Consider the following 27,541-nt stretch of genomic DNA (forward strand, 5'->3'; position numbering starts at 1 on the left):
TACATTTTATGTGGTGACGCCAATAAAACCATATCACCATCAAATATGCGTAAAATAATTGAATCAATTAATTTGTAATTTAATAATAAATGTTTCCTGATACAGTAATTAACCCTTGACAAGTGCATAAATCACAAAAGGATGAAAACTACCCCTCGTTTATTTTGTTTTGATGTTGATAATGAAATATCGAATGTTTCGCAGAGTTGGGTAATGAGCCCCTTAACGTTTTTAATGTCAATCTATAAGTATCATCTAATAATAGACGCAGGGGAAATTGATAAATGCTGTTTTCTTGACATTTATGTGCATAAAATATGGTACGATTGTGTCCCGAAACCTAATTAACCCTTTTCCTGTTGATTGCAATTATTAAATTGTAATTATCCGTGATTTATTACTTTGTAGATAGGACAAATAATCCTTTCTCAGTTTTCAATCTTCTCATATATGCATTGAACTAGGAGATTTATTGTGTTTTTTCTTTGTTGCAGGTAATTACAATTCCCTAACCGTCCATTCCAATTGGTAATGTATTTCCATATTAATAAAAATAATTAACTCGATAAACAATAAAAAATTGTGTGGAAACGTGATGAAATTTCGGTGTGGCGTCGGGTTTTGGCTTAGAGAAAATCCGTCCCGTATTCCGCATCTATCCGCAAAATGGAAGTAAACCGATCGATGGAAAAGTGGCTCTGTAGATTCGGCCGCCCCTTTGCGGCCTTGTGCGGGATCCACGCCGACCAGGCAGTCGGTTCGCGTCGAGACTTCGTAACGTAAATACTTACCTGCTGTTTTCTTCTTTCATTTTTTTCAAAATTTTCCTATTTTCATCAAAATTAAAATGAACAAAACAAAATTAGTGCGTACCAGCAATAACCTTCAACTTCTTAAGAATTATTAAGATAGACTTTGATTCGTAGGTACAGTAGTGGTGATTATTGAGAGACATTTTAAAATTTTTATAATATTATGACCATAACCATTTTATTTAATGTGTATTGTTATAATGATATTAATTTACTAATGTTGTTTTGTACTCTATTCTAAACAATTATATTTTCTTATTCTATAAAATGCTACACAGTGATGTGAAAAATAATAAGAACACAAAAAAAATTTAAAAAATATTGCAAATTCCTTTAAGAAAAAAAAAAAAGAATTTTCATGTGAAATAAAATAGGAACAATTTCAGAATTGCCAAAAATGTATATGTTTGAATGGATTTATTTAATCTATTTAATATTTAGTTCCTTAAGCCTCTATTAATAACTGCCAAACATCGAGTCTATCAACTTTTGGCACGTTTTCTGATCACGCTTCCTCCACCAGTAACCAAAGGGCTTCTTTATTAGTGACACTGTTACCCCTCAGAGTTATCTTCACAACGTGCCACAAGTTCTCGAAAGGATTTAGGTTTGGTGATTGGACAGGCCAGCTTAAAAGATGAACTTTGTTGTTAGAAAACCATTTCTTTGCCACCTTCGATGTTTGTTTCGAATATGGCAACATAGTCCTACTTAACACATTACAGTAAGATACTGCTGTCATTATTTCGTTAATACAGAATATTGGACCGTCACCTTGGTAGGAGAAGCATCCCCGAATTTAACGCAGTGTTTTACGGCCGACGGACATGTTGAGTTTCGCAATCGGGGTGAAACAAATTACATTTGGTCTCATCAGACCAAAGAATATTGTTCCATTTCTCCATTGGCCAGTATGCACTCTCTTTAGCAAATTGTAACTGTTTTTTAACGTTTCGATTCGATAGGGAAGTGACTCCTATTGGCCTTTTCGCTTTTGAATTATTCTTAATTAGCAATTTTAGAATAGTCGGAAGTGTAAACGGTCAAAGTAATTCACTTTTAATGTTTTTTGACGATGGAAAAGGATTTTTATTTACAAATCTCGTAATGATTCGTTCTATATTCGGTGTTACTTTGGTCTTTGGTCCTCGCGTTTTTGGGTCTTATATTTTTCCTGTATTTCCGACAAATGGTAATTTAAGTTTTCGGCTATTTTCCGATATGAAATTCCTTTTTTATGCAGTTGTTTTATTTGCTTTCGTTGTTCAAAGGTGCAATGTTGTGGTCTCCGCGTTGTAACTAATATTAACATTTTTATTCATTTTACTTAGGTAACAACTTATATACCACATATTTACTGTTTAAAAATATTTTAGGAGCACAATATTTCAAATTTTATTAATTAAAACGGCATGTCCCTATTATATCGCACACACTAATGTGTGCACATCTCGCAAAATGATAAAAACACGCAAGCCGATAAAATCATTCTACCCTTAGACAACAGTTTGTTGTGCCTAAGTTGTCCCAGTTGCCAATTTAATGTATAATTTCGAATAAATTTAGACAAATTGTAACCCAATAGCATTTTCAACTTATTTTATATAAGTGTCCCTATTATTTTTCACATGACTGTATACTCGACCAATTTTCGGAAATGCCTATATTTCTCCAAGCTTCTTGAATTGCTGTCAAAAGTTTACTTTATTTAAATTTGTTTAATTCTTATATCCAACTCGATTATTTGATTTTTTAACCAATTCGTTACAATTCTGAAATTATGTTTGGAATTGTTATCGATTTAAAAAATTATTAATTACTTAACGGCACATTGTTGTTTAATATATCCCTGTTCATAAATTGGTCGATGTGTTCTTCGATGAAAAAGGCTTACACCAGCAGAAGAGCATCCTTATACCATAATTTAACCCCCACCCTGTGTCGTAGTAGTATGTTTAGTATGATCTTGTCTCTACGGGACGTCTAACATAAGTTGAACTGCTGAAGATACACACTACGACAATTATTAAGCGATTGAATTGACACGGAATATCGAAATGCTATAAGCAAAAAGTTACTATAATTATGTCCAACTAAAAATAAAAAGACCGTATGCAATTCTTTATAGAACAAAATTAAAATGACCATGATGCGGAGTGGATGCAATACAATAAACATTATATATTCTGATATTAATTTTAAGTGGTATTTTTAATAGAACTAAATGTTGTTGCTACAATTAGGCCACTACTATATCTTAATTTTAATCGTACAATAGACTAGAACATCATTAATCATTATTAGACATGATACAATGATAAAAACTTAAAATCATTCAAAAAAGGAGCGAACGTCGGTTCATTTCGCTGTATAACATTAATAAATAATTGAATATTATTATTATTATTAATTTATATCAAAAAAGACTGAATATCTCTTCATATTAAAAAAAGCGAAATATGAGCGAAAAATCAGAGACTAAACTTAGTGAAAATAATTCTAGAAATTAAAGCAGCTCTATTTTAAAATTGGAATTTTAAAACGAAGAAACTCTGTATGTACAGGAGCAATTAAAAAAAAAATAGAGAAAACCTGTTATTAGTCTATAGGGAATTTAAACTGCTGCATCCTGTCCAGTTTGATGGGAATATTAGGGGTTTTATTGGCACCGAATGTAATAACGGTTCAAAACACGCACGAATTTACTGCCCCCGGTTTTACAGTTTGAATAGATGAAACTATGTCGTAAAAAAACTTGTAATTTTCATTTTATTGACGTTTCTGTTTCGATCCAAACGGGATATATAATAAAAAAAGTTATGATACTGAGATTATTTTATTAGTGATTATTTTATTTAGAAGTCCTACACAAGAGTTTGTTTAATTAAAGAAAACGGGGCGAAGTGACGTTTAGTCGTCCTATTTTCTAACGCCCCGTTTACAAACTTACTGATTGAAAACATAAAAAATTTGAATATAATCTTTCTAGATAAGAGAAATGCATTTTTACTATATTATGAAACAAAATAACGAGATAAAAGGCAAAATAAAAATGGTTGTTTTGTTATTTAAAACAGCAATCAAAATGTGTCTGAAAAATAAACATTGAACTTGTTATACTTTCGTTTGAAATGTGCCTTCCATGTAGAGGAAAGTAAAAAAGCCATATATTATTCATGTATGTGACGGCGTGAGATCCATTCACCCCTCTCCCCATCCAATAATAATAATGTCTGCAGTTGTTCCCGATATGTAGGGTTTACCTGGATTTTCTTTTTCAATTATTGCACGGGTATTGGATTCTGTCTCATCCTCATCCTGTTTTACGTTCGTATGAATCTGAAATGCCGAACAAAGGACTATTTTATGTTTGCGTATTGAATTTTGTTCCGCGTGTTTTTGATTAATTAATTAATTTTATGTGAGCACGGCTTGAAACTGAGATGTGATTAGAGGAATGTCTGTTGTGGATTTGTTTAAATTTCGCCGAATAAACTCTTGTTTGTTTTACTTTAAACTTTAATGCAAAACTATTTAACTTGTTTAGTTGTTTAATGCTAAATTGAATTCAACTCACAAATGACAAATTGAAGTGGTTTAAATTTGTTGATTGTTCACTAATTAATATAAAAACATTTTCCAATGTAATTTAAAATGAAACAATTAACGTTAAAACCAAAAATGTAACGATAAATTATTTTCAATCGTTAAAACTGTTCCATAATCCTCCAGTAAAACCACATAAACGTAGTAAATCAGGGATCAAAAATTGTTGGTCCAACCCTTATGATAAAAGGACCGAATCATTGGATCCTCCTTTTTTTGCTTAAAATGCAAATCGACCAGTTTTTATCTCGACCGTAAAAACGGCTTTATCGACATGTCTGTTAACGTTTTACTAAAGCAAATATTCCCTTTTTTTCTACTACATCTCAATAAAAATGTAATAAATGGCGAATGCGCACACTTTTTAATTCGATAAATCAATTCAAAATAAACAAACTTTAAACTGTTTAAACTAACGGAAAGTCTATTTTTCTTGTATTGTTGTTTTCTTATTAATATTGCGTTGTATATTTTTTCAATGACAGAAATACCAATAAACGTTCCACCAGTATTTTCGTAGTATCAAAATAAATGTGAAAAATAAATAAAAGTGAGCGTAGAAAAATAATTTAGGAGTTAACGATCATATAGTTGAGCAGCAAATATATGAGTTTTGTTATTAATACACGCGCAAATGCACTCCATTATTCAATGCAGATTTGAATCAGAACAATGCAACACGAAAGCCTTTTTCAAGAAGGAATAAGAAAATTCCACACGTAAAAGTAAGAATTCCAATATTTTATCGCTTTGTTTTAGTATGATTGTTTTTCTAACACTTATTATTTGATATATTTTAAAAACTGTTTTTCTCCTAACTAAACATAAACTTTGGATAGAGAATTATATTTGTATAATTTTTATTTATAAAAGTCAGACAGTTGTAATATAGAACGTCTCCGACGATTTTCTTAAAATATATTAGATTATTAAAGTTTTTCCTGTCATTTTTGGACCTCAAAACCATGAACAGTCTCAACCAATCAACATTTTCGGATATTGCTACGTGTAATTTACTGATAATTAGAAACAGAAAAAAATCAAGCGTCGTTAAGTGCAGAGTTACGTCGCGCCGGAACGAACGATAAATATTTAGGGACACGAACAGACGGAACAGCCGAACGCGTCTAATCGATAAAACGGTGACTTATTCGGACTAGTCAAAACACCAGTAACAGGTGAACACATTAGTCTTTTAGATCATCATATAAACATACTAATTTTCGGTTTTTTTTAAAAATTTGCGATATTTCTTTTATTCAATTACGTTTTTAAAAATAAGGAATTTTTTAATAAAGGCATGGAGCGATAAGAATACCGGATCGGCCCCAGAAAGGTATCGGATTCATAATTTCAGGAAATGTTGGTAATCATAAGATACTTCGATGCTGCAAGTTTCATATCTTTATCTGTTACCGTTTCTGAATAAATCAAAAAATACTGAAAATCAGTAAAATTGTTATTCTCAGTACCTTGTGAATCGATTGATCTAAATACCGGATATGTTTGTTTTGGAGCATGATGGTAGCTTATAGGAAAAAAAAAAAAAATAAGAGCTATATCTGTTCATAAGAACCCTAAAAAACGAGGTTATTTTCTTAATTTTAATTTTTAATCATGTTACGTAAACGATAAAAATATGAAACTATTTTTTTTTTGAATTCCTTATTCAATTTTCGATGAAATAATGAGCTTCGGTAATTTTTATCCTTTCTTTATTTTGTATCTAGTATCCATTAATCTTCATAACTTCTAAACACCTATTTTTCATTAATTTCAGTAGCTTTTCAATACAAAGGTTCAATATTTCTTTCCACACACCACAAATCCAGAAAAACATCCCCAAATCATAACGCCTCTTCCACCATTCTGCACAGTAGATCTAGTGTCCTTGGGTTATACCTATGAGTACCTCATAAACTGGTCTCCTCTTCTCACCCATGAAATGTCATCAGGTTTGAATTATTAAATCCGTTGATTTTCTACCATCAAGATCTGCTTCTTTTAGTCTTCGACCGACACACTCACTTTCTTTATTTTCCTGTCCACGGCTCTGTTAGTCTTGCGTTTTCTACCACTTTGGGAACTCTTTCTCGAAATGTATGATTTGTTTAAATTTAAATTCACTGCAATTTTACTATGCTTTTCACCATTTCGAAACTTTTCTACAATTTGTTGTTTAATTTGTATCTATAAATGGACATCTGTAGGCACAGCTGACAGAAATAAATTATCAAATCAACTGTATTAAATATAGTTTTTTTTTTGGGGGGGACAAAGAGGGGAAAGTTTAAAAACCCCTCTCCGGGCACCGATCCGAAGATCATGGCCATAGTGTTTACCATGTATGATAAATCATACATGGGGGAAAGGAACGTATATTTGTATATACGGGGTATGCTGAACCAGAAGACGTGGGATTGACAAAGATGCCAGCCCCCTGTCAACGGAAGAACAAGTCCAATCTGAGGAAGATCCGAGATCTTTCTGGGGATGGATTAGACTTGCAGGTGTTGGATCCGTTAGCTCCCCACTACCACTAGCTTGTAGAGCGGTACTGAGCCCCAGGACCACGACAAGGTGGATCCATCCTGGGGAAATATACCGTTTAGTTGCTTTATTTATGAACCCCACGCTATATAAAAACTGTGTAAATAAAAATATCCGTATATAAAGGAAGGAACGAAATGTATAGATATTTAATAATTATAAAATTAAATTAAATTAAAATTCTTTTAATAAAATATTTAGGTTTTCTAATTTGTTGCGATATTGTACGTGACAAATACTTACAAAATTATATTAGCACTTTTCGTGGATTTCCATAAAGCTTTTGAAAGGTTGGACAGAACAAAATTTTTATAAAATAAAATTGGCCTTGGAACTGTACTTAACTGGTCTGAAAATTAATCCGATATCAAAAAATCAAATTTAAAATGTGGGTTACATCTGAATTAACAAATAAACAAATAAAATAGGTGTTCCACAGGGCACAGTACTGGGCCTCTTCAGGCTTATAACTTATACATAAATGATATTGTGAAATAAATACAGGAAGTGATGAGCTTTATGAACATTAACCAAATAAAAATTCAAACTTATTTATAAAATAAAAACCAGATTACACACATGAGTTTAATAGTAGGAAAAAAAGCTTTTTTATATTAAAATGATTAAACGAAAGTTTATTTTGCAATTGATATTCAGATAATGGACTAAGAGGAATACGAGGGTAATTATTTTTTGTAGTACAACACTAATAAAATCGGCACGTTGGATATATAATTTACTCACCGCTCTAATGAAAAATTACTAATCTCGATCAAACTTATTCTTGCTTCTTTGCTGGTTTTCTACCATAGAGACCAGCTTCTTTTAGTCTTCGTTTCATGGTAGTCACCGACAAACTGACTTTTTTTTGTGACTTATATGGGATGCACTGCCAAAAGGATCTGTTGAATATTCTAGCACTTTTGGAAACTCCTTTCTGTGTATTCCTTCTGTTCGAATTAGAAATCGCCCTCGAAATGATCAATTTGTTTAAATTTTACGCTTTTCATCGCTACTGAACTTTTCTACAATTTGTTATTTAATTTGTATCTATAAATGGACATCTCTAGTTATTTTTAGCTTTAAGGAACGATGTCGAACACAAAAATAAATTATAAATTCAACTGTATTGAATATACTGTTTGGTTGCTTTACTTATGAACCCTGCTCAATAAAAAGTGATATAAAAACTATGTAGATAAAATTATTCGTATATAAAGGGACATAAGAAATGTTTAGACACTTAATATTTATAAAATTAATTTAAATTAAAGTCGTTCTTTTAATAAAATGTTTATATATATATATATATATATATATATATATATATATATATATATATATATATATATATATATATATATATATATATATATATATATATATATATATATATATATTCATTCTAGAACTATAATATTTCAATATTCGAAATAATAATTACGTGAATAAATGATATATGCACGTAGATTTGAATTGCTGCAAATAAATTGTCTTCGTTGAAATTCACAAGATTAGCCAAATCTCAAAATAGTCATTTAAGTTTACATCGATCCAATAAATCTGTCTGAACAAATATCAGACGCATCAACACATTCATCCATTGAAATAACAATCTCAATTGAAATCGCGACTGATTTCATCGGTCTTACACTTAATTGTGAATATTTTTCATTAAAAAAATGAGATTTAAAATGAAACATATTTATAAAAATGCAGACATTTTTATGAGATTTGGCAGCTTCAATAACAATATATTATTTTAAATGGTGCATTAACATTAAATCTATTTTTAGTTTTTTAACGACAAGTTAAGTTTGGCTTAATATTTTTGAAGCCCATTGCAAAAACCTGAAAAATCTCCGAAGCAAGTGGAGAGAATGACGATGAGAAGTTTACACGGAGCAGAAACAGCAGGAAGCAATCTAGTAGTTTGGAAACAACCGGAACAATATGTTGCGAATCTGCAGGAAGTTCACATGATTGCGATTATCAAAACTTGGTCCGAACTCAGTTACAACTTCTGTTGCCATTTATTTATTAATCCTTTATTAACTTCCATCCAGGAACAAACTGGATATTTGAATTAGTTGTGCCACAATTTGTAGATTTCCCAAAATCACATTATAAAGTTCTGTCGTTGTTTTTACGAAACGTGTTTAAAGTCTCCAAACTCGCCGAACTTTTCCACAATTTGCACAACTTTTTCAACTAGAATCTTGTTTGAGTTGTGTCCGTGTCCGTGTCCGTGGACATAAATGAGCACGTGGATTGATTGGCAAAGGTGTAACATATCGAATCGTTTGTGTGTGTGTAGAAGTTGCGTGCAGGATTGTTCATTTAGGGCCCGTCCGCATGTAAACACGCCACTGTCGTATACACATGTAAATGCGAGTTGCATATTTGTACATGTTAAGGCCGTTTTATCGTGAAACCAGTTCGTAAATAAATAATTACGCGAACCTTACGGAAATTTTGACGAAGTAATATTCAAATTTAATTAGATACTTTAAAAGGACGTCTTCTTTGATATTTTATTTAAAAAGATTCCCGTGTAATTTTGTTTGAGTTTGACATAAGAAAATGCAAGGAAAAACATTTCTTTGAAAATGTCTTTAAAACTGAATGTTTTCCTCGTAGCACTTTGTTTGAATTAGTTATGGATTTGGAGCGATCTGACAATTAGTGCATGTCCGGTAAATATGTTAAAAACGGGATAAAGCCGTTAATAAGAAGCCAAAGTCGAGGCGGAGAGCCGGATTTATGTCCCGTTAGAACGAACGAACGAATGAACGGTTGGTTTGAAAAGAAAATAATCGCAGTTTATCGCCTCGCACAGTTTTATATTTATATCGCTTTTAACGGTGCATTGGGTTTACCTTCGAGGCGAAATAATGTGATAAGTGGCTGGTGCATATTTAATTTTCTATTATATGATAATCGTATTTTTTGCATATTCGTGCATAAAGTTGAAAAAAGCCGCGACCTCGTTCCGTGATTAAGTGCAATTTAATTTTAAAATTTTCAGGAAATAATCAACATAGATTTTAATCGAACTCTCGCCTCACGTTTTATAATTTACAAACGCAGTAATTCTTTTTAAATAATTGCATTTGGGATGGGCGTATTAGAATCAGAACGATTAAACGGCCGTATTAATGGGCGGCGGTATTTTTGTGGTACCACATGATTGCGTTAGTCATCGGCTAAAAGGAGGCATGTTCTCGTTCACTTTTTGGCAACGGCCGCAACAACATAACGTTCTCTATTGTCTGCCCGCACTATAAATCTACCTGGCTCAACGAAAATATGCACTACAATATTTTCTTATTTTATATATTATATTTATATTTTTGACTCATATAAAAAGTATTTCCCTATTAAATTCTTCTTATTTTATCAAGGGCAAACTCAAAAGTTCATGATTTCTCTTTCATAAAGTCTCTTAGTCAAAATTAGGTGAATATTTTGGATATCGTATAAACTTATATTTTGACATCCCAAAACTTGTTTCAAAATTCACACATGATAGGATGGCCGCAACTTAAAAAGTCAACTTTTTAGACATGTTTTGGGATGTCAAAATATAAGTTTATATTAGTTTATAGCTGGGTATCTCGATTTCCGAAGAGAACTCCCTATAGATAATAACTGGACTATTAGATTAGATTATTAAATTCTAGATTACTTATATTCTACCATTTTTCATTAAGACTGCAGAACGAAGCGACATTCAGTCTTGCAGTTCTTAAATGTTTTAACTAGAGTTTAAATTATTTTATTAAATGTTAAATTAAAAATTTTAATTGCTGAAGTCGTCAAAAACAATTTTAAACGTCGCTTCGCTCCACAATTATAAAATTGTGCAAGAACCATGGGGCGATAAGAATACCGAATCGGCCCCAGAAAGGTATCGGGTTCATAATTTCAGCAAATGTTGGTACTCATAAGATACTTTGATGCTGCAAGTTTCAGATCTTTATCTGTTACCGTTTCTGAATAAATCATAAAATACTGAAAATCGGTAAAAGTTGTTATTCTCAATATCTTGTGAATCGATTGATCGAAATACCGGATATGTTTTGGTGCATGATGCTTCTAAGAAAAAAAGGGCTATATCTATTCATAAGAACCCTAAAAAACGAGTTTATTTTATATCCCGGTATTTAGATCAATCGATTTACAAGATGCTGAAAATAACAATTTTTACTGATTTTCAGTATTTTTTTATATATTCAGAAACGGTAACAGATAATGATCTGAAACTTGCAACATCTTATGAGTACCAACATTTCCTGAAATTATGAAGCCGATACCTTTCTGGGGCCGATTCGGTATTCTTATCGCCTCATGGCCTTTAAATAAAACAATTATTTAAAATCAAAAGCAGTTCGACGCTTCACTCTGGCATTTTGAAAATAAAAAATGTGAAATAAGGATTAGGGAACGTCGCTTCGACGGGATTTTTAACGAAAAAGTTGTTCACTATTTCGAATTTTAGTATTAATGTTGTTTATGAACTATAGAGTTAGTTTAAAACATGGATAAACAAGTTATTGAGCAGAAAAATTGAATCGAACATAACGAGGTGCTTTTTGCGAGTGAAATGAGTTCCTTTGACAAATGTGCAATAAAAACGAATAGGTTCCGAAATGTGCGTTCAACGGGCATAAAACTGTGCTAAAAATAGTCGTTGTATTGTTTAGAATCGGTGCGTTACACATAGAGAAAGGTCAATGGACAATGGACGTCACTACAGCTAATCAACTTACAAATATTCAATCGCACAGCCTATAAAATATACGGTTCGAAACCCTAAAAAATCAAATAGTTCACTGAAAAGGACATAACAAAGGGAAGCCTTAATAATTATTCGTTTCAATCGACTTCATTTTGGCACGATAACATGCTACTTCAATTATTATTATTTATTGTGTCCTTGTTGTTTGTTGTTATTTAAGCTGTTTAAAATTAATGAGTGTCAATTGGAATTATTTCTTTAATTCTTGTATATATTTAAAAGTGGGGGCATTTGTCTAACATGCCCAGACAAAATGCAACAACATTCAACTTTGTACTTATTTATGATCTCATCTTTTATACCTCGCAACAAATTCCCCTTGGATTTTTACGTTTCTCTAACAATAGCTGTTTTATTGTTTCAGTGTGCGGAGACATACACGGCCAATTTTATGACCTTATGAAATTATTCGAAGTAGGAGGACCACCCGCCAGTACAAAATACCTTTTTCTCGGTGATTATGTTGATAGAGGATATTTTAGTATAGAGGTAAGTTGTTTCACAATCGAAACTGGGGGGCGAAAATAAATGTTGGCCCGTTTCCAAATTGCGTATTAGATAATTTAAAGAGATCAATTAAAAAAGTGCCATAATTACTTTACAATCGTATGGGATCGTTTGTGTTTCGTCGCGATTTTTGTTTACAAACCTCGGTGCGATTGTTTGAAAGATATAAATAAATACGTAGTAATTTGCATGTGATCTAAATGCATTCAAGGATCTTTATGTTTTGCAATCGTGTTGGAGGCTGAACGTTACGATATTTGTACCATTACATTAACCATAAGTTACTTTTCAATTTTCTCCGATCGGTTATTGTGTTATTATTTTATTTATTTGGCTAACCGATGACGAATTAAAATAAACTTCTGTTCCCGAAAAGCGGGAGCGTCTAAATTTAGCCAGCATATGTGACATCGGCTCCTTTCATGTTCAGATTTCGGATTTAATGGCCGTGAAAACTGTTCCTTTTTTCGAAACACGATCTCTAATTTATTTAATAAAATGGCATTCCTTAATTGTACCACTTATTTTTGCTCAATTATGTGTTTATTTGTTGCAGTGCGTGTTGTACCTGTGGGCGCTGAAGCTGTGTTATCCTACAACCCTTTTTCTCCTTCGCGGCAACCACGAGTGTCGCCATTTAACAGAATATTTCACCTTTAAGCAAGAATGTAAGTACGGTTATAAAACATCAGTTGTACACAACAAGAAGACTTGCGTTTTAAAGGTGTTAAGGTTTTATTTATTAGATTAGTTATTTGAATGGCTTCACCGACTTCCTGCACAAACGTTATCATCACAAAACTTGCATTTGTGAAAGTTTATAAATCTGCAATAAGACGAAAACTGTTTGTGGAGCATAATTAAACTCTTGCAAACTGAAAACGTTCTGTAAATAACGTTCTGAATAATTATAAACTTAATTGAGTTGAGTAAACTTCAACCGAATCACTCTTTTGGATATTATCATTTTGACTGATGCAACCCCGTAATGAAAATTTAAATTAACTTTTTTAACATCGCAACTTCTTGAAAAAATTCCAATCCATAATAATAAACAAGAGTTTAATTGGCACAACACAAATAATCATTCGTAAAGTAACTTTCGCAGCGGGTAAATATGATTTAGGGCCCAGATGGTAATTGGTCCGGAGTCTGCGGTTCCGGATTCAAATTCTGGGAGGGGGCGGTTACTAATTAACCGAGGTTATCGGGAAATGGACCCGTTTAACCGCCAAACTTACTACCGTCTTCCCCCATGTTTTAATAATCCATTCGATGTTTATCTTAGGTTGTACGCAATGTAATGTATGTGTACTTAGCCAGTTTAATTAGTTCTCGAAGGGAAAAATCGTTATTGGTTAATATTTCCGAAGTAGTTCTCCCGGTTGGAACGCCGCATGCTTACATTTAATTTATTCGGACCCGCGAGAGAAGGAAAAAAAGCCTGAATTCCTTACAAAGAGAATACGAACGTGTCTTGGAAAGCTTGAAATGAAACAGCACTTAAATTATTTATTGGACGTAACGTGTTAGATTCCTGCGCAAATTAAACTTCGATGCGAGACGTTCTTTGATGGGCAGAAATCACTGTTTTTTTGCATTATCACTGAAAGGTTGCATTATCGTCGAGTATCATTGCATTCATTTCTGCGTTAACATCCGTTTAATCTCTGTTCGAATGATTTTTCTTCTGTGAATTCTGTGAACTTGTTCCCTTTGCTGCCCGTCATAGTTAACGTCGATATTTTATTTAGATTGATGTTGCTTTTTCCCTTCAGAACATTGATTTATTGCCTCGGTTGGTTTTTTTGTTATATACGATCATGTTTATGCTTTATCTATACTCGGATTTGCAACATTTCCTTTTATTTGCAATTGAAAAACGACAAAACATTATTCATTAACAAATTTTAAATGAAACATCGGCGTTAATAGTCAATAATTTTTTATTTAACTATTTTTTAATATTACCCATTTTATTATAGTATATTTTAATAAAAATTGATAATATTAATTTTTTTTAGTGGAGAATTATTCTTTTTATTTGTCTATATATATCATATAATTTGGGAATTGATTATTGTGAAAAAGACGGGGCTGAGCGACGTTCAGTGATTAATTTATAAATGAAAATTTATATGAAATATTGTAATATCTGCGTTAAAAGCGAAGCGACGTTCAGTTTTTCAAGATATTATTATGTGCCTTTATAATTACTAAATTGAAATTACTTTGAAACTAAAAGATTGCATTGTCAAAATGAGCTAAAATGTTGATAGAAACTAAATTTGTAATTCTTAATTGTTTCATTGTGTGTTCTTTTAATTAAACATAAATATGAATATGGAACCTTCATAATTCACTTAACTTTTGCATTTCATTATTGAATTTTATTAAATATACGTTAAAGTTTAAATGAGTGAAAATAATAAAATTTCTCAATTTCTAATATGTTTATAAATTACTATTGTCGTTGAAAAGTTACTCTTTTAATTTGTTTTTTTTTTCTAAAAGATTCAGTTACTAGTTATTTATAATTTTTATTTATCTGGAATATTGTTCTCTATGCTCTATATTCTAGGTCCATTTTAATTAAAATTACTTAAAGTGTTTTATCACTAGTATATACATTTTAATTATATATGTAATTTAATTTATAATTTACAAAAATTTTGTTAGTATGCTATACTTATTATCTTCATATATGTAAACAACCACTAAAAAGTTTCAACATTTACCAATTAGGAAGTTAAAAAGAATAAGTAATAATAATATATATATATATATATATATATATATATATATATATATATATATATATATATATATATATATATATATATATATATATATATATATTCTAGCACTTTTACAATATTTCAAGTTTATTAAATATTTAACGAATAATTGATTTGTAATTCTGATAAAAATTAAAGATGAGCTGAAAAATAACTACGTTGACCTCCACTGCTATCGCGAAAAAGATTATGATGCTTTATAGCCCATTCATATTTAGACCAACATGTCAAATTTCAGCACGATATAGCGCTTAGTTTTGTTTTGACAACTGATTTTCGTTTACGAGTTTGCCATCTTTCATAAAGCATTATTTTTTGAGGCAAAACGGCGAAGGAAACCAAAGAAAAGTTGAATAAATATTATGGGGCTAATGCTCCATCAGATTACACCGTGAAATATTTATTGGTTTCGAGAGTTTCGTGGTGGCCGAAAAGTCCCTTGCCGATGAAGTCCGTAGCGGCAGGCGCTCCGATGAGATTGTCATGGAATACTCTTCGTGGACTACCCAGGAAAAGAAAACCATCGACAGCGAGTATTGGCTCATCAATAAAAAATTCAGCTTGCGGAGGAGTATTTGATGATGAATGATAAAATCAAATTCTGTAAAAAAAGAGATTTTTTTATGTTAGCCTAATAATTTTTCTGCCCTGTTATACTGCTTGACGTAAATTTAATGAAATAAATTCATTATTCAGAGTGTGGTGCAAGACTTTTGAAACTGAGTTTATTAGGAAACTAAAGGATTTGTGGAAAAAATTGTGGATAAACCAACTTATAAGTAAAAAATAGAACACGGTTTCATTCGCAATTTTATTGTTTGTTTTAATGGATTTTTATATATGTTCCGTTATCAGTTTAACTATACGTTTGATTTTATTTCGAATCGGGAATTGGCAAAATATAATTCAATAACAAACACGAATTAAAACATCATAAACGAATAATTTTTTATTGTCAAGAAGTATTAATAAAACTGACAATTTTTAATGCCTTTATGAATGGTATTAATTAAAAACAAAATGTTTGTATTAGAGGATTATTTTAAATACGAAATAAAAGGTGCGGCGTGATACGCGCAATTAAAATTTCCATTTACGATTTTATTATTTCATCAGCCCAATAAACCACGCCAGCCACGCCATTCCATACTGTATCGGTTTACGAATATATTCCGAACGACGTATCCCGTTAAATTAATAAATTGATATATTTTAAATTGAAAATGATGATAAAAATTTAATAATTCACAATGGGAAATAAACGTGCGGGAAGTTTTAATTAAAAGTTGGCGACTACGAAACGGAATAATTTGCATTTGTATTGCACATAAATGTACCGGTTGAAATTTCATCAAAACTGCAGGAGGGTGATAATTAAAACTGTTTGAATAATATAAACATCAACAAAAGTACCACATTAATCGGCACTCTGGGGACACCAATTAAAACCGCCACACCTTTTAGTTGCAGACGGTGCACTGAATTATACATAATATACTTTGTTTCAGGTAAAATAAAATATTCGGAACGTGTATATGATGCGTGTATGGAGGCTTTCGACTGCCTGCCGCTCGCGGCGCTCATGAACCAACAGTTCCTTTGCGTTCACGGCGGTTTATCTCCAGAAATACACAATTTAGACGACATACGAAAGGTAAGTTACCCCTTTCATTACTTCTTTCTCCTCGTGTTCCATCGATTTACCCGACAACCTGTTAATTTAATAGCCGCACCTTCCCCCAATTTGAATAATTTATGTTGCGAAACGCAGATCCAGAATAAAACCAACACGGGATTACTAAAAATACGATTTCAATTTAAAAGTTTCCGCCCCAAGGAAGGCCCCAAGAGTCGCTGTTTGTCATTAACCGAAGGAAATTTCGTAATTATGTGTTTGATCCTCTAATTCGAATTATCAGAACAAACAACTTCGTGGAACTGTATTATTTTCAGCAATTGATAACCGGAGAACTAGTAAAATGGAAACGGAACACACCTTAAAGCCCTACTACGATCGTACAATAGCCGAAAGTCGATTCCTAATTTAAAAAGTTTCCCCTCGAGGAACGTTAAATGGCTGTTTCTAAAACGGAAATTTACGAATAAATTCGAACCTAATTGCATAATTGATTTTTTATTTCGCTTTCATAATTGGCACCGCCGAATAATTTTCTCGTTGGGAAAGGTTATCAAAAAATCACGTTTAATCATTCCATTCTCCGCGGGTGATTTTTTTCATTTTTTTTTCCGCTTTTTCTTAATTATTTCAGCGATTTATTTTAAAAGCTTCATTTCGTTTGTATCTGTAAAACTGACAAAAGTGGAATCATGCTTCGACCGGCAGAGTCGATTAATTCGGTCGTGCGATACGCAATATGGAGTGGGAAACAAAAAAAACGAAATCGATTCGGCTCGAAGTGAACACTGGTAATTATTTGATGCGGCCTTTGATCTGCTGCGGAACTGAATGGTCAATTTTCCGTTTAAAGGCTTGTGTTTCGGATCTAATTAAATAGTCGTGAAGCCGTCCGTTGTTAATTCCGCAAAAACGATATTTAGTTACACATTAAAAATTGCCTTTCTGTTTAATTTTGTGCAGTGTTAATTATAATTACTAGTTTGGAACCGACATGTTTGACACTCGTAAAATTGCAGCGTAATAAAGGTTTTATTGAATTACGAATATCTCGGGTACTAATTAGCCGACTGTAATGTTGTTTTGATACAATTAAAGGTAATCAGTTATTTTTTTATTTTTTTGTACATTGTAAAATATCATATGATGCTTTGATAAATCAAATTAAAATAGTTACTAATAGCGTTAAAACGAGAATTACATAACATTTCTACTCGAACTCGTTAACTCGAATATTTTGATAAACACCAACTTTGGTAAGTCGAATGTTTGAAGGAATCAAATTCTGGTGTTCATGGATTTTAATGATTGAAAAAAATGTATGTTCCTAGTGTACAAAAGTTAAAAAAAAATATTCAAATTTCCTTTAAGAAGAAATAAAATAATTGATTTATAAAGTTCATTACATTTTCATATGAAATAAAAAACGGCCTACGGACATGTTGAGCTCCGCAATCGGGGTGAAACAAATTACATTTGGTCTCATCAAACCAAAGAATATTGTGCCATTTCTCCATTGTCCAGTATGTACGCTCTTTAGCAAATTGTAACTGTTTTTTAACATTCCGATTCTATAGGAAAGGGACTCCCATTGGTCTTTTCGCTTTTAAACTATTCTTAATTAGCAAACGTTGTATCGTTAAATATTCGGCGTTATTGTGGCCTTTCGTCCTCGCGTTTACTTTTGGGGCTTATATTTTATTGTATTTCCGACAATTGTCTTCGGCTATTTTCCCAATTGTTTTATTTGCTTTCGTCGTTCAAATGTGCAGTGTTGTGCTCTCCCCATTGTAATTAAAATTAATTATATTTTCATTCATTTTACTTAAAACAACTTATATACCACATATTTACCATTTAAAAGTATTTTAGGAACACAATATTTAAAGTTTCATCAATTAAAACGTTATTATTTCACACACACTAATTTGTGCACATTTCACAAAATGATGAAAATGCGCATGCCAATAAAAACATTCTACCCCCAAATAACAGTTTTTTTGCCCAAAAATCCCGTTTGCCAATTTAACATGTAATTTTGAATTTCGACTGATTGCAACCCAGGGGCACTTTCACCTTATTTCATACAAGGCTCCCTATTATTTTTCACATGACTGTATATATGTTAGAAAACTCTCCTTGCCTTGATATTACATTTATAACGTACATTTCTGTTCAACAATATTGAAGATTATAATTAAAAATGTCGTAAGTGTATTTTTAATTGGCACAATAAAAAAATTCATTTTACTTATAAATATAATATGATGTTGAGCTCTCTAGCAACCATCTTGGAAGCAAAAATATGTTCCATCATTCTTTCAGGGAAGTAAGATTGAATATGATTAAATTTTATCTTTTAAACAAAAATACTAGAGTGGTATTTCATCTATATCATGGGTTTCTTTATAAAAAATTTTACCAAAAAACTGGGATTAACCGTAAATGATACCAATAAAAATGATCAATTTACAGTTATTTGTTGATTGTAGAGTTCTTAAAACTGTAAGTCAAAATATGTTTGTGCATCTTTTTTCAATGAGCATATTGTGTTTTCGTAAACACGACGCCCGCCCTTAGTGTACAAGACTTATAAATTCCACCTTACAAATTCATAACATTACTCGAATACGTTGGTCCTTGCGTTCACCAGACTGTAATCCAACTGAACACGCATGGACCCGTTTTCAAAGACCATTTTACACACGAAACCACGAGCAAATATTGAAGGAGCTTGCCAATGCTCTTAGAGAAGAATAGTAAGTTATGAATCAAGAATTTATACCTTAACTAATTTTGAGAATGATAAACTGTTCTTAGAATAAGGTGGCTGACCAAGTACTGATTGGTAAAATATGCCGTTAATATTCTATTTTTTCAAGTCTCGCAGTTTATGTAATCTCATTTACTCATTTATGTGGAAATATTGTGGCAATACTTTGAAAGAAACAAATTAATATCACAAAAGTTGGCAATAGAGTGATTAAATTAGTTTCTTGATGTCATCTATAAACTTTTGTTCAGCCAAATTGATCTATTGACCTATAAAGCAAATATTTTCCAATTAAATAATCGAATCTTAAGTCCCTCTTTAATTGGCATATTGAAAAAAAACTGATTTTTTTTAATAAAATTCACTTTTGTTAATAATAATTTTTCTTCACCTATTCAATTAGTACAATATTTGCCAATCCGGTACACTCATGCTTATTTTGTTTTATTAAGTACTAAAGTTTCAACAAAAATCTTTATTTGATGGTAATTGTTTCATTATTATTTGTTGACGCCTGAGCTATTACTAACAAATAAATCGCCTTAGAAATATATAACTAATGACATTTATGAAATTGCATTTAATATTTCAGTTTCTGTATAAAAATTTGACCAAATTGAAACTGTAACAATAATTTAAACGTTTTTTCTCTAACTAAAGTTGAATTGGAGTCGACCACACCTTTACGACTTGTTTAAACTTGTGACACCTCGTCGAGGACGGGACAAAAACGTGAAACAGATGCAGTAAAACCGGGACACTTTGTGCGGCGACACATCTTCCGATCGCAGAGAAAACGGGAGGGCAGAAAATCAATGGCCCCGCCGGCATAACGGCAGTTAATGCGTTGACCGTCAGCCTTTTTTTCACCCCCGCTTTGTGGAGGCCAACGCGAAGCACTTGTGGCCGACCCGTAATGTCAAGGGTGGTGTAACTGCCTGTTGTCATATAACTTGGTGTTTTATAACATAAAATTACGTTCACGAGCTACACAATCGCATCGACAACTCCGATAATTGAACACACATTATTCCGTGCCCACACGCACGGTTTTGTCTATCGAAAATCCGCATATAATCCCGCCCCCGGCCGTAATTGTTTGCGCGACATACACAATGTCCTAATTAACCGAGGCTCCATTTTCGATAAATCAACACAAAAACAATCAATTTCACGTGCACCGCACCGTTCTGATGTGAAAACAATTCGCGCACTCGAAGATTTCGCGCCGCAATTTACCACTTGAATAGTTAAAAATTTGTTTCAGACATTTATGATTTTGTTTATATGCACAAGTGTATCGGACCATTTTGCTCCAGCTTTATGGCACACAACTTGGTTTATTGCATTTTAAGCAAACTCGAATGTTCGACAGTTAAAACTTGATTAGCTGCACTACAATAATATGATTAATTCACGTACCGTGCAAACTTTATGTTTTATTATTAAATCTGTAGTGCGTTAATAAAATTTTTACTCGGGCGCGACAAAATTTAATCTGAAAATGCAACGCAGTAAATTGTTTTAGGTTGTAGCATAAAACTAGATTTATTGTGATGCTACAATAAAAGCGGGTATTATAAAATTTATAAATATAAAGCTTTTTCAAACTCTGTGTCTATCATAATTATATTATATCAGTTTACAAATTTAAAAAAAAATGCCGCTGCAAAATCAATTTCATATATGTACCTACATACATTATCGCTCATATGTAGGGCAACAAATTAGACAAAAAACGCAATCATTTTATTAAAAGAACGATTCTTTTTAACTTAAATTAATTTTATAATTATTAATTGCGTAAACATTTATTTTATTTCGAGCAGTATTCATAAGTAGAGCAACCAAGCTATAACAGGTGGGCTGAAAAGTTCGTAGGCTGACACATAAATGACGCTACTGGTATTAAATCCATATAAATTTTCAGTTAGCCCTAACCTTCAAAAGACACGTGTATTAATTTGTCAGCTGTTGTACTATTAGTTTGTAAATTATAGCATTTTGAGTCGAGCAACTTTTGTTAGTTGGATAAAAAGGAATTTCGTGTGTTAATAAAGCATTGCTTTTTGGTGAAAAAAAAAATACTAGTGAAGCCAAGGCTTGACTTGATAAACATTATTCGGATTTTGCACCAGGAAAATCAACCTTTGAGAAGTGGTTTGCTAAGTTTAAACGAGACGAAATGAGCACCGAAGAAGATGCACGCAGTGGACGCCCCAAAGAGGCTGTTACCGATGAAAACATCAAAAAGGTCCGCAAAATAATTTCGGATAACCGTAAAGTGAAGTTGATTGAGATAGTTGAGACCCTAAAGATATCAAAGGAACGTGTTGGACATATCGTGAATGAATATTTAGGTTTGCGATATGTGACAATTGATGAAACATAGCTCCTTCATTTCACACCGGATTCCAACTGACAGTCAGACGAGTGGACTGAAGACTATTTTGAGGCTAAAGACAAATCATACTATAAAAATGGTACTAAAAAAATGCTTACAGATGTCCATTTATCTATACAAATTAAACAACAAATTGTAGAAGTTTCGAAATGGTGAAAAGCCTATTAAAATTGTAGTCAATTTAAATTTAAACAAATCGATCATTTCGAGGACGATTTCTAAACAGAAAGATACACTGGAAAGAGTTCCCAAAAGTGATAGAAAACGCAGCACTAACAGAGCCGTGAATAGGAAAATAAAGAAAGTCAGTGTGTCGGTGAGTATCATAAAACGAAGACTATAAGAAACTGGTAGAAAATCATCAAAGAAGCCCCTCATTTCTGAAGAAATAGAGCAGCGACTACTTTTTGCATGGAAACAATTTTTTTTCCGAAGAAAATCGGTTCCAATTATTCAAATCTTCATGGGTGAGAAGACTAATTAGTGAAAGACACACTAGATCTACTAAGTTTGGCATGGATTCACTGGTTAAGATAGACAAAATAATACGTGCTTTCATTTATCGTAACATTCTAGAAAATCATATGCTTTCATTTGTCTAAGCTAACATAAGTTTAAGGTGTTTAAGGTTTCAGCACGATAACGATCTGAAACACACATCTAAGTTAGTTAAAACATGGTTCGCTTCTAAAAGAGTACGTATAATGCCTTGGCCGGCACAAAGCTCAGACCTCGATTCAATTAAAAATCTTTGGGATGAAATTGGAACTCTACGAAGAAGTTCAAAATCAGTGGAAATAAATATTGAAAGATTATATTGAAAAGTTCAATCAATGAAAAAAAAGATACTAAAACTAGATACTAAATAAAGGAAGTCTAAATGTATGTAGGTTGATTTATTTTATTGTTCCTCTATTTTTGACCCTTATTTTTTTTTCAAATATTAATAAATACCTAACCTACCAACATACCGATTGAAAAACGTTTGATCCTACTGAATTTTAAGAGAGATAGCATACATAACAAAGACGGTAAAAGATTCTCACTACGAAGCAAATTTGCAAACTTTACTGTTTCTGTCGTGCATGATGTCTCTCAAATTTCAGTCGCGATTGGTATATAATTAAATGATTAAAAAAAGTTGTTTTGTAAATTAATAATCATGTACGCTGAATAAATGTATATTCCTTTGAATAAATTTAAATAATATGATATTGTTATTATTCCTGAGCAAAAATTACGTGAATAAACTTTTGACTGTGCATTACTGTATTCGTTTGCATCTGTCATAAATTGCTAGGGTAAGATGTGGCTTTTTCCCAGACACGGTTCTCAAAATCGAGCGGTTTCGCCCGCCGCATATTAATTCCGGGGGTGGCTCCTGCCCTTAGGCGTGTTATGATAGTGGAGGCGAGAGCTAGGTTATGCATATTGAATGAATCCGTCCATGTAAATAAGTCCACAACGTTTTCCATGTATATAAATTAAAGTTTGGTCACTTTTTAGTGTTTTACTGTATTTGGAGAGGGTGTATTTTATAAATTGAGGCAATTAATGAAGCGAAAGCCAATTAAGGATTTTCGGAAGCCAACTCATTCGGTGTTTTCTTAGAAGTGATTAGACTAATCCTCCTTCACTGCAGACATAAATTCTTCAAGCCAGACGAATTACACGTCTGCTTGCAGTAAATTAGGCGTGATCACTTCCACCTTAAAATATTTACCACCAAAACCAGGCCAAGAATTAATATGACTTTAGTTGAAATCATTTTAAATTATTATTTTTTCAGTGTAAACGTTTAGTTTCCTCTCCATTAAGTGTACGCACAAAAGGGTCGGAATAATAATAAATGAACGGCTGGCTCTGACAAATTTATCGAAACTGATAAGTGGGCGGCCAACCTGAAAATTATGCCATTGAAAAATCGTTTTTTTTTTTTCACGGGTCACACGGAAACTCGTCCAGGCCACACGGACGATTACCCTTCGACTCTCCGTCGATTTTTTCACCACGTTCTGTTTTCCTTGCTACAAACAATAATGCGAAATAATGATTAGGAACGTTTCGCCTGGCTCGAATCGAATTGGAAAAGTTTTAGTGACTTGACCAGAAGTTTCTCGCATCCATATTTAATGGACCACTGGAGGAGAACCCGAAACTTCTGCTGTTCTGAATTATTCACTTGGTCAGTCTCACTTTGGCTTCGTCAATTATGCATTTAAGCAAATTTTTAAAAGCCAAAACCAACATATGTGGGTTGAGGGAAGAAGTTTAAAGGAAACGTCCAGCTTCTTTTCATTCCGAAAGGGAATTTGTCTCACAAAATTATTCATGTCCAAATAACGACAAGAAAAATACTTGGTACGTGCTCAACACGAAAGTCGGGCGAAACAATAATTCTTGTCGTTCGTTCGTTTCCACGGTCCGAAGGAATTAAAACCGTTACAAATTTCGACGGCGAGGGGAAAGTTCGAACCTGCACAACGTTAGTTCAGTTTCGTTTCCAGATCACGTAGACGGCGAGGCTTCAGCTTCATTTTACAACCGAAAACGGTCTTTGAACGTCCACTTTCTGTTCCTAGTTAACGCCTTGTTTATTCTCCCGTTTCCAGCTTCCATATACTCGTACATATGTTGGTTTTACATACGAAACAAATTCGGTCAATAAATTGGTTTATTCAGTTTGGTCTTCCTCAAATAAGACACTAATTTCCTGCCGACTACATCATGAAAAACGTCCTGCTGCATCCAGACGAACAAAAAGGGTAATTTGAAGGATACGCCGCATCGATTTTAAAACCGACGCCGAAAAATAAACGTTGCAACAGAACAAAGGCCGGTTTTGCATTCGGGAAATCTTTTCCGTTTGCATTTAAAGTGCTGTTTTTAAAATGGACGGTTAATTGTTTCGGCTATCGGAAACGACTTTGTTTGTTTCTTGTTGATGTTTGCATAATTTTGCGATACGGATTTTTAGAGTTTTGCATTAATTTCGAGCGAATTCGCAACAATTTTCGCCCGTACAAAATAAAAGTTCGTAGTTTAATTCGGAACGGTAATTATATTTAGATGGTAAATGTAAAAAACGTGTTGAAAACTATTTTTCCGACGAATTAAATTTGGCCAGATGTAAAAGTTTTAAAACATTTCACGACCACTTCCTGACTTTTAGGTCACGATTTGGGATAACTCTATTTGAAATTTCCCGAATCTGACGAATACTTAGCAAAAGAAAAAATCCCCATCAACATTTAATGGCGGGGAATAAAATTCATTTGATTAATCCTCGAGAAGGTAATATTAAATATCGTTCGCGGCAAGGTCTCAAGTAATAAGCCAACAAATGAAATGTCGCAATTTTATCCAGGACGCATTAATATTTAAATCCAATTTTCATTTAAAACATCCATTATTGATTTTTACAAGTTAATCAATGTAATTCATATTATAATTTGTAAGTACAATTAAAGGCTGGTGATGCAACGACATATTATAAAAGTAAGTCATTATTAATAAACAATGTAATCTCCTACTTGAATTAAACAAAATTTCGTGTCTACCTTAAACTTATGTTATCTTCCACAAATGGAGCATATGATTCTTCAGAATGACACGATGAACGAAACAATCCATTATCCCGTCTATCTTAACCAGCGGGCCCATGCCAAACCCAAAGGAACATCCCTAAACCATAACGCCTCCTCCACCATGCTTTACACTAACATAAGTCTAGTGTGTTTGTGTTGAAAAAATAGGCTCTTGTAACGGGTTACCGATGATAATTCGATCGGTATAACCAAAGTCTTTTTGAAAGACTCCTTACAACAGGTTAAAGAGAGCGATTTAATTTTACACAAGATATTGATGCGGTTAGATTATATAATTCTTACTCTATAATTAATTTCAATATCATTAACCTTTGTTTTTGTTGAACAGATCTCCTTCGACTAAGGTGATGTATTACACTCAATACTCACACCTTTCACCAAACCGAAATATTAGATAATTTCTACTCATTGTTTTATTGTTCTTAAATTTATAGTTCGGGATTAATTAAAACTCAGTTTTAAACAACCTAACTATATTAACAAATAAATATAAGAAAAACAAAAAAACAAAACAAATAAAAATATAAAAATTGAATGATTTAGATTTACTTAAATACTTGGCAAAATGGTTGAACTTAACGAAAATTAAAACTATTGATTTGACAAACAGTAAGTAAAAATAATTAAAAGAACTTCGATCTTGACACTTGAAAAATTTGGGAAAAATCTTCTTAAATAAATGAATCCCAGAGTTTTTATAAACTCGGATTCTAGGAAGGGGGTGAAGTAGGTGGTGACTTAAGACCCTTAAGAATCAGAATGTCTCCAACAACGATCCTACTTCAACCAATCAGATGAACTAAACAAATATTCCTTTTCTCAACGTTGTTGCCAAACTAATTTAAGAGTTTTTCTATATGAAACCCTAATCTAAATAATAATAATAATGTACTTGGTCTAAAAAACCTTGTTGCAATTCAAAATAAAATACAATAAATTATATCAATACAATTACAATTCCTATGTTGTTTGCATAAGGGAAAACCATTGTACTATCGCGTTCATAAGTGGTCTGCCACTTCATTGACGTCAGGCCGTAAACGGTCACATTCTGTATTACCGTGCACTGCCGTCTCGGCTGTATTATATATATATTATATTAAATAGTATATTTTATTAAATAGTTCTACATAAAGACATGTAGAAATCCAGCCATTTAAATTACGAACCAACTGTGAGAGTACACCCTGGCACTTGATAAGGGTTCGGAAGGAAATCCGTTATGTTAAAAATCAAGTAACGTATACATAAATTTTGTACGATTTTACGACTATTTCTTGGTTAACATAGGCAAGATAAGTTTTAAGAAAACCATTCAAAATCTGGAAAAAATACGTGAGTACCTAAACCAAGTGGTGGTCTAAAATCCTCCCACGAAGCAATTAAATAACGGTTTTCAAGCTCTGTTACACTCTAACAAAAAAAAAAAACATTTTCGAATGTTATGGAACACGTACTCTCGAAAATTTGTTTTCCATTGTACCTGAAATTTGTAACTTACTATTATCAATTCGGTTTTCCCTAGGGTATATTGTTTCATGAAAAGTCTCCTCCAAAATCTACGGCACAAAGAGCACGTCTCTTTTGATCTTCCGCTCGCTTCGTTCATCGAATTTTCACAGACAACTGCAATTCACATTTAACAGTTTAACAGTTTATTTTGTAGGTGCGGGCAGTGTTTCATTTTAAATCCATCCCGTTCACTTACGCGATCATTATTCGCCCATTGTCCCGATCGATTTTCTACTACGTGTCAACCACATTATGTTATTGTTCGGACACACAAAGTGCGGACACAATGGCAGCTTGGCAAGCGATGCACGCTCACAATATAAACCAGAACTCTGCGGATTCGGATACACGTATTTTTTTTACTCACTTCCCATTCCCTTCACATTTATTTTCATGACGAAGTCCCCCCCTTTAATTAACTCCGAAACAATACCAATTTGAATATATTTTAATCAATCCGGTTACATATTTTGTTTTTCCAGTCCTTCTTCATGACTTTGTTTGATGAATTATTCAAACTGCGTCTTGATTTCG

The 27,541-nt window shown here is 32.5% G+C and overlaps 1 protein-coding gene across 5 annotated transcripts in view; it reads left to right on the plus strand.

Annotated features, from left to right (window-relative positions):
• The window catches only part of LOC109595221 (serine/threonine-protein phosphatase 2B catalytic subunit 3), a 68,385-nt gene that overhangs the window by 25,029 nt on the left and 15,815 nt on the right, over nucleotides 1-27,541 (plus strand). For all 5 annotated transcript variants that reach the window (XM_049963346.1, XM_049963347.1, XM_049963348.1 and 2 more), the window contains exons 3-5: nucleotides 12,134-12,258; nucleotides 12,833-12,944; nucleotides 16,583-16,728. In XM_049963346.1, the coding sequence (XP_049819303.1) occupies nucleotides 12,134-12,258; nucleotides 12,833-12,944; nucleotides 16,583-16,728 (383 nt within the window). The remainder of the gene's footprint in view (nucleotides 1-12,133; nucleotides 12,259-12,832; nucleotides 12,945-16,582; nucleotides 16,729-27,541) is intronic.

Source organism: Aethina tumida, chromosome 2 (genome assembly GCF_024364675.1).
Source record: "Aethina tumida isolate Nest 87 chromosome 2, icAetTumi1.1, whole genome shotgun sequence".
Lineage (NCBI taxonomy): Eukaryota > Metazoa > Arthropoda > Insecta > Coleoptera > Nitidulidae > Aethina > Aethina tumida.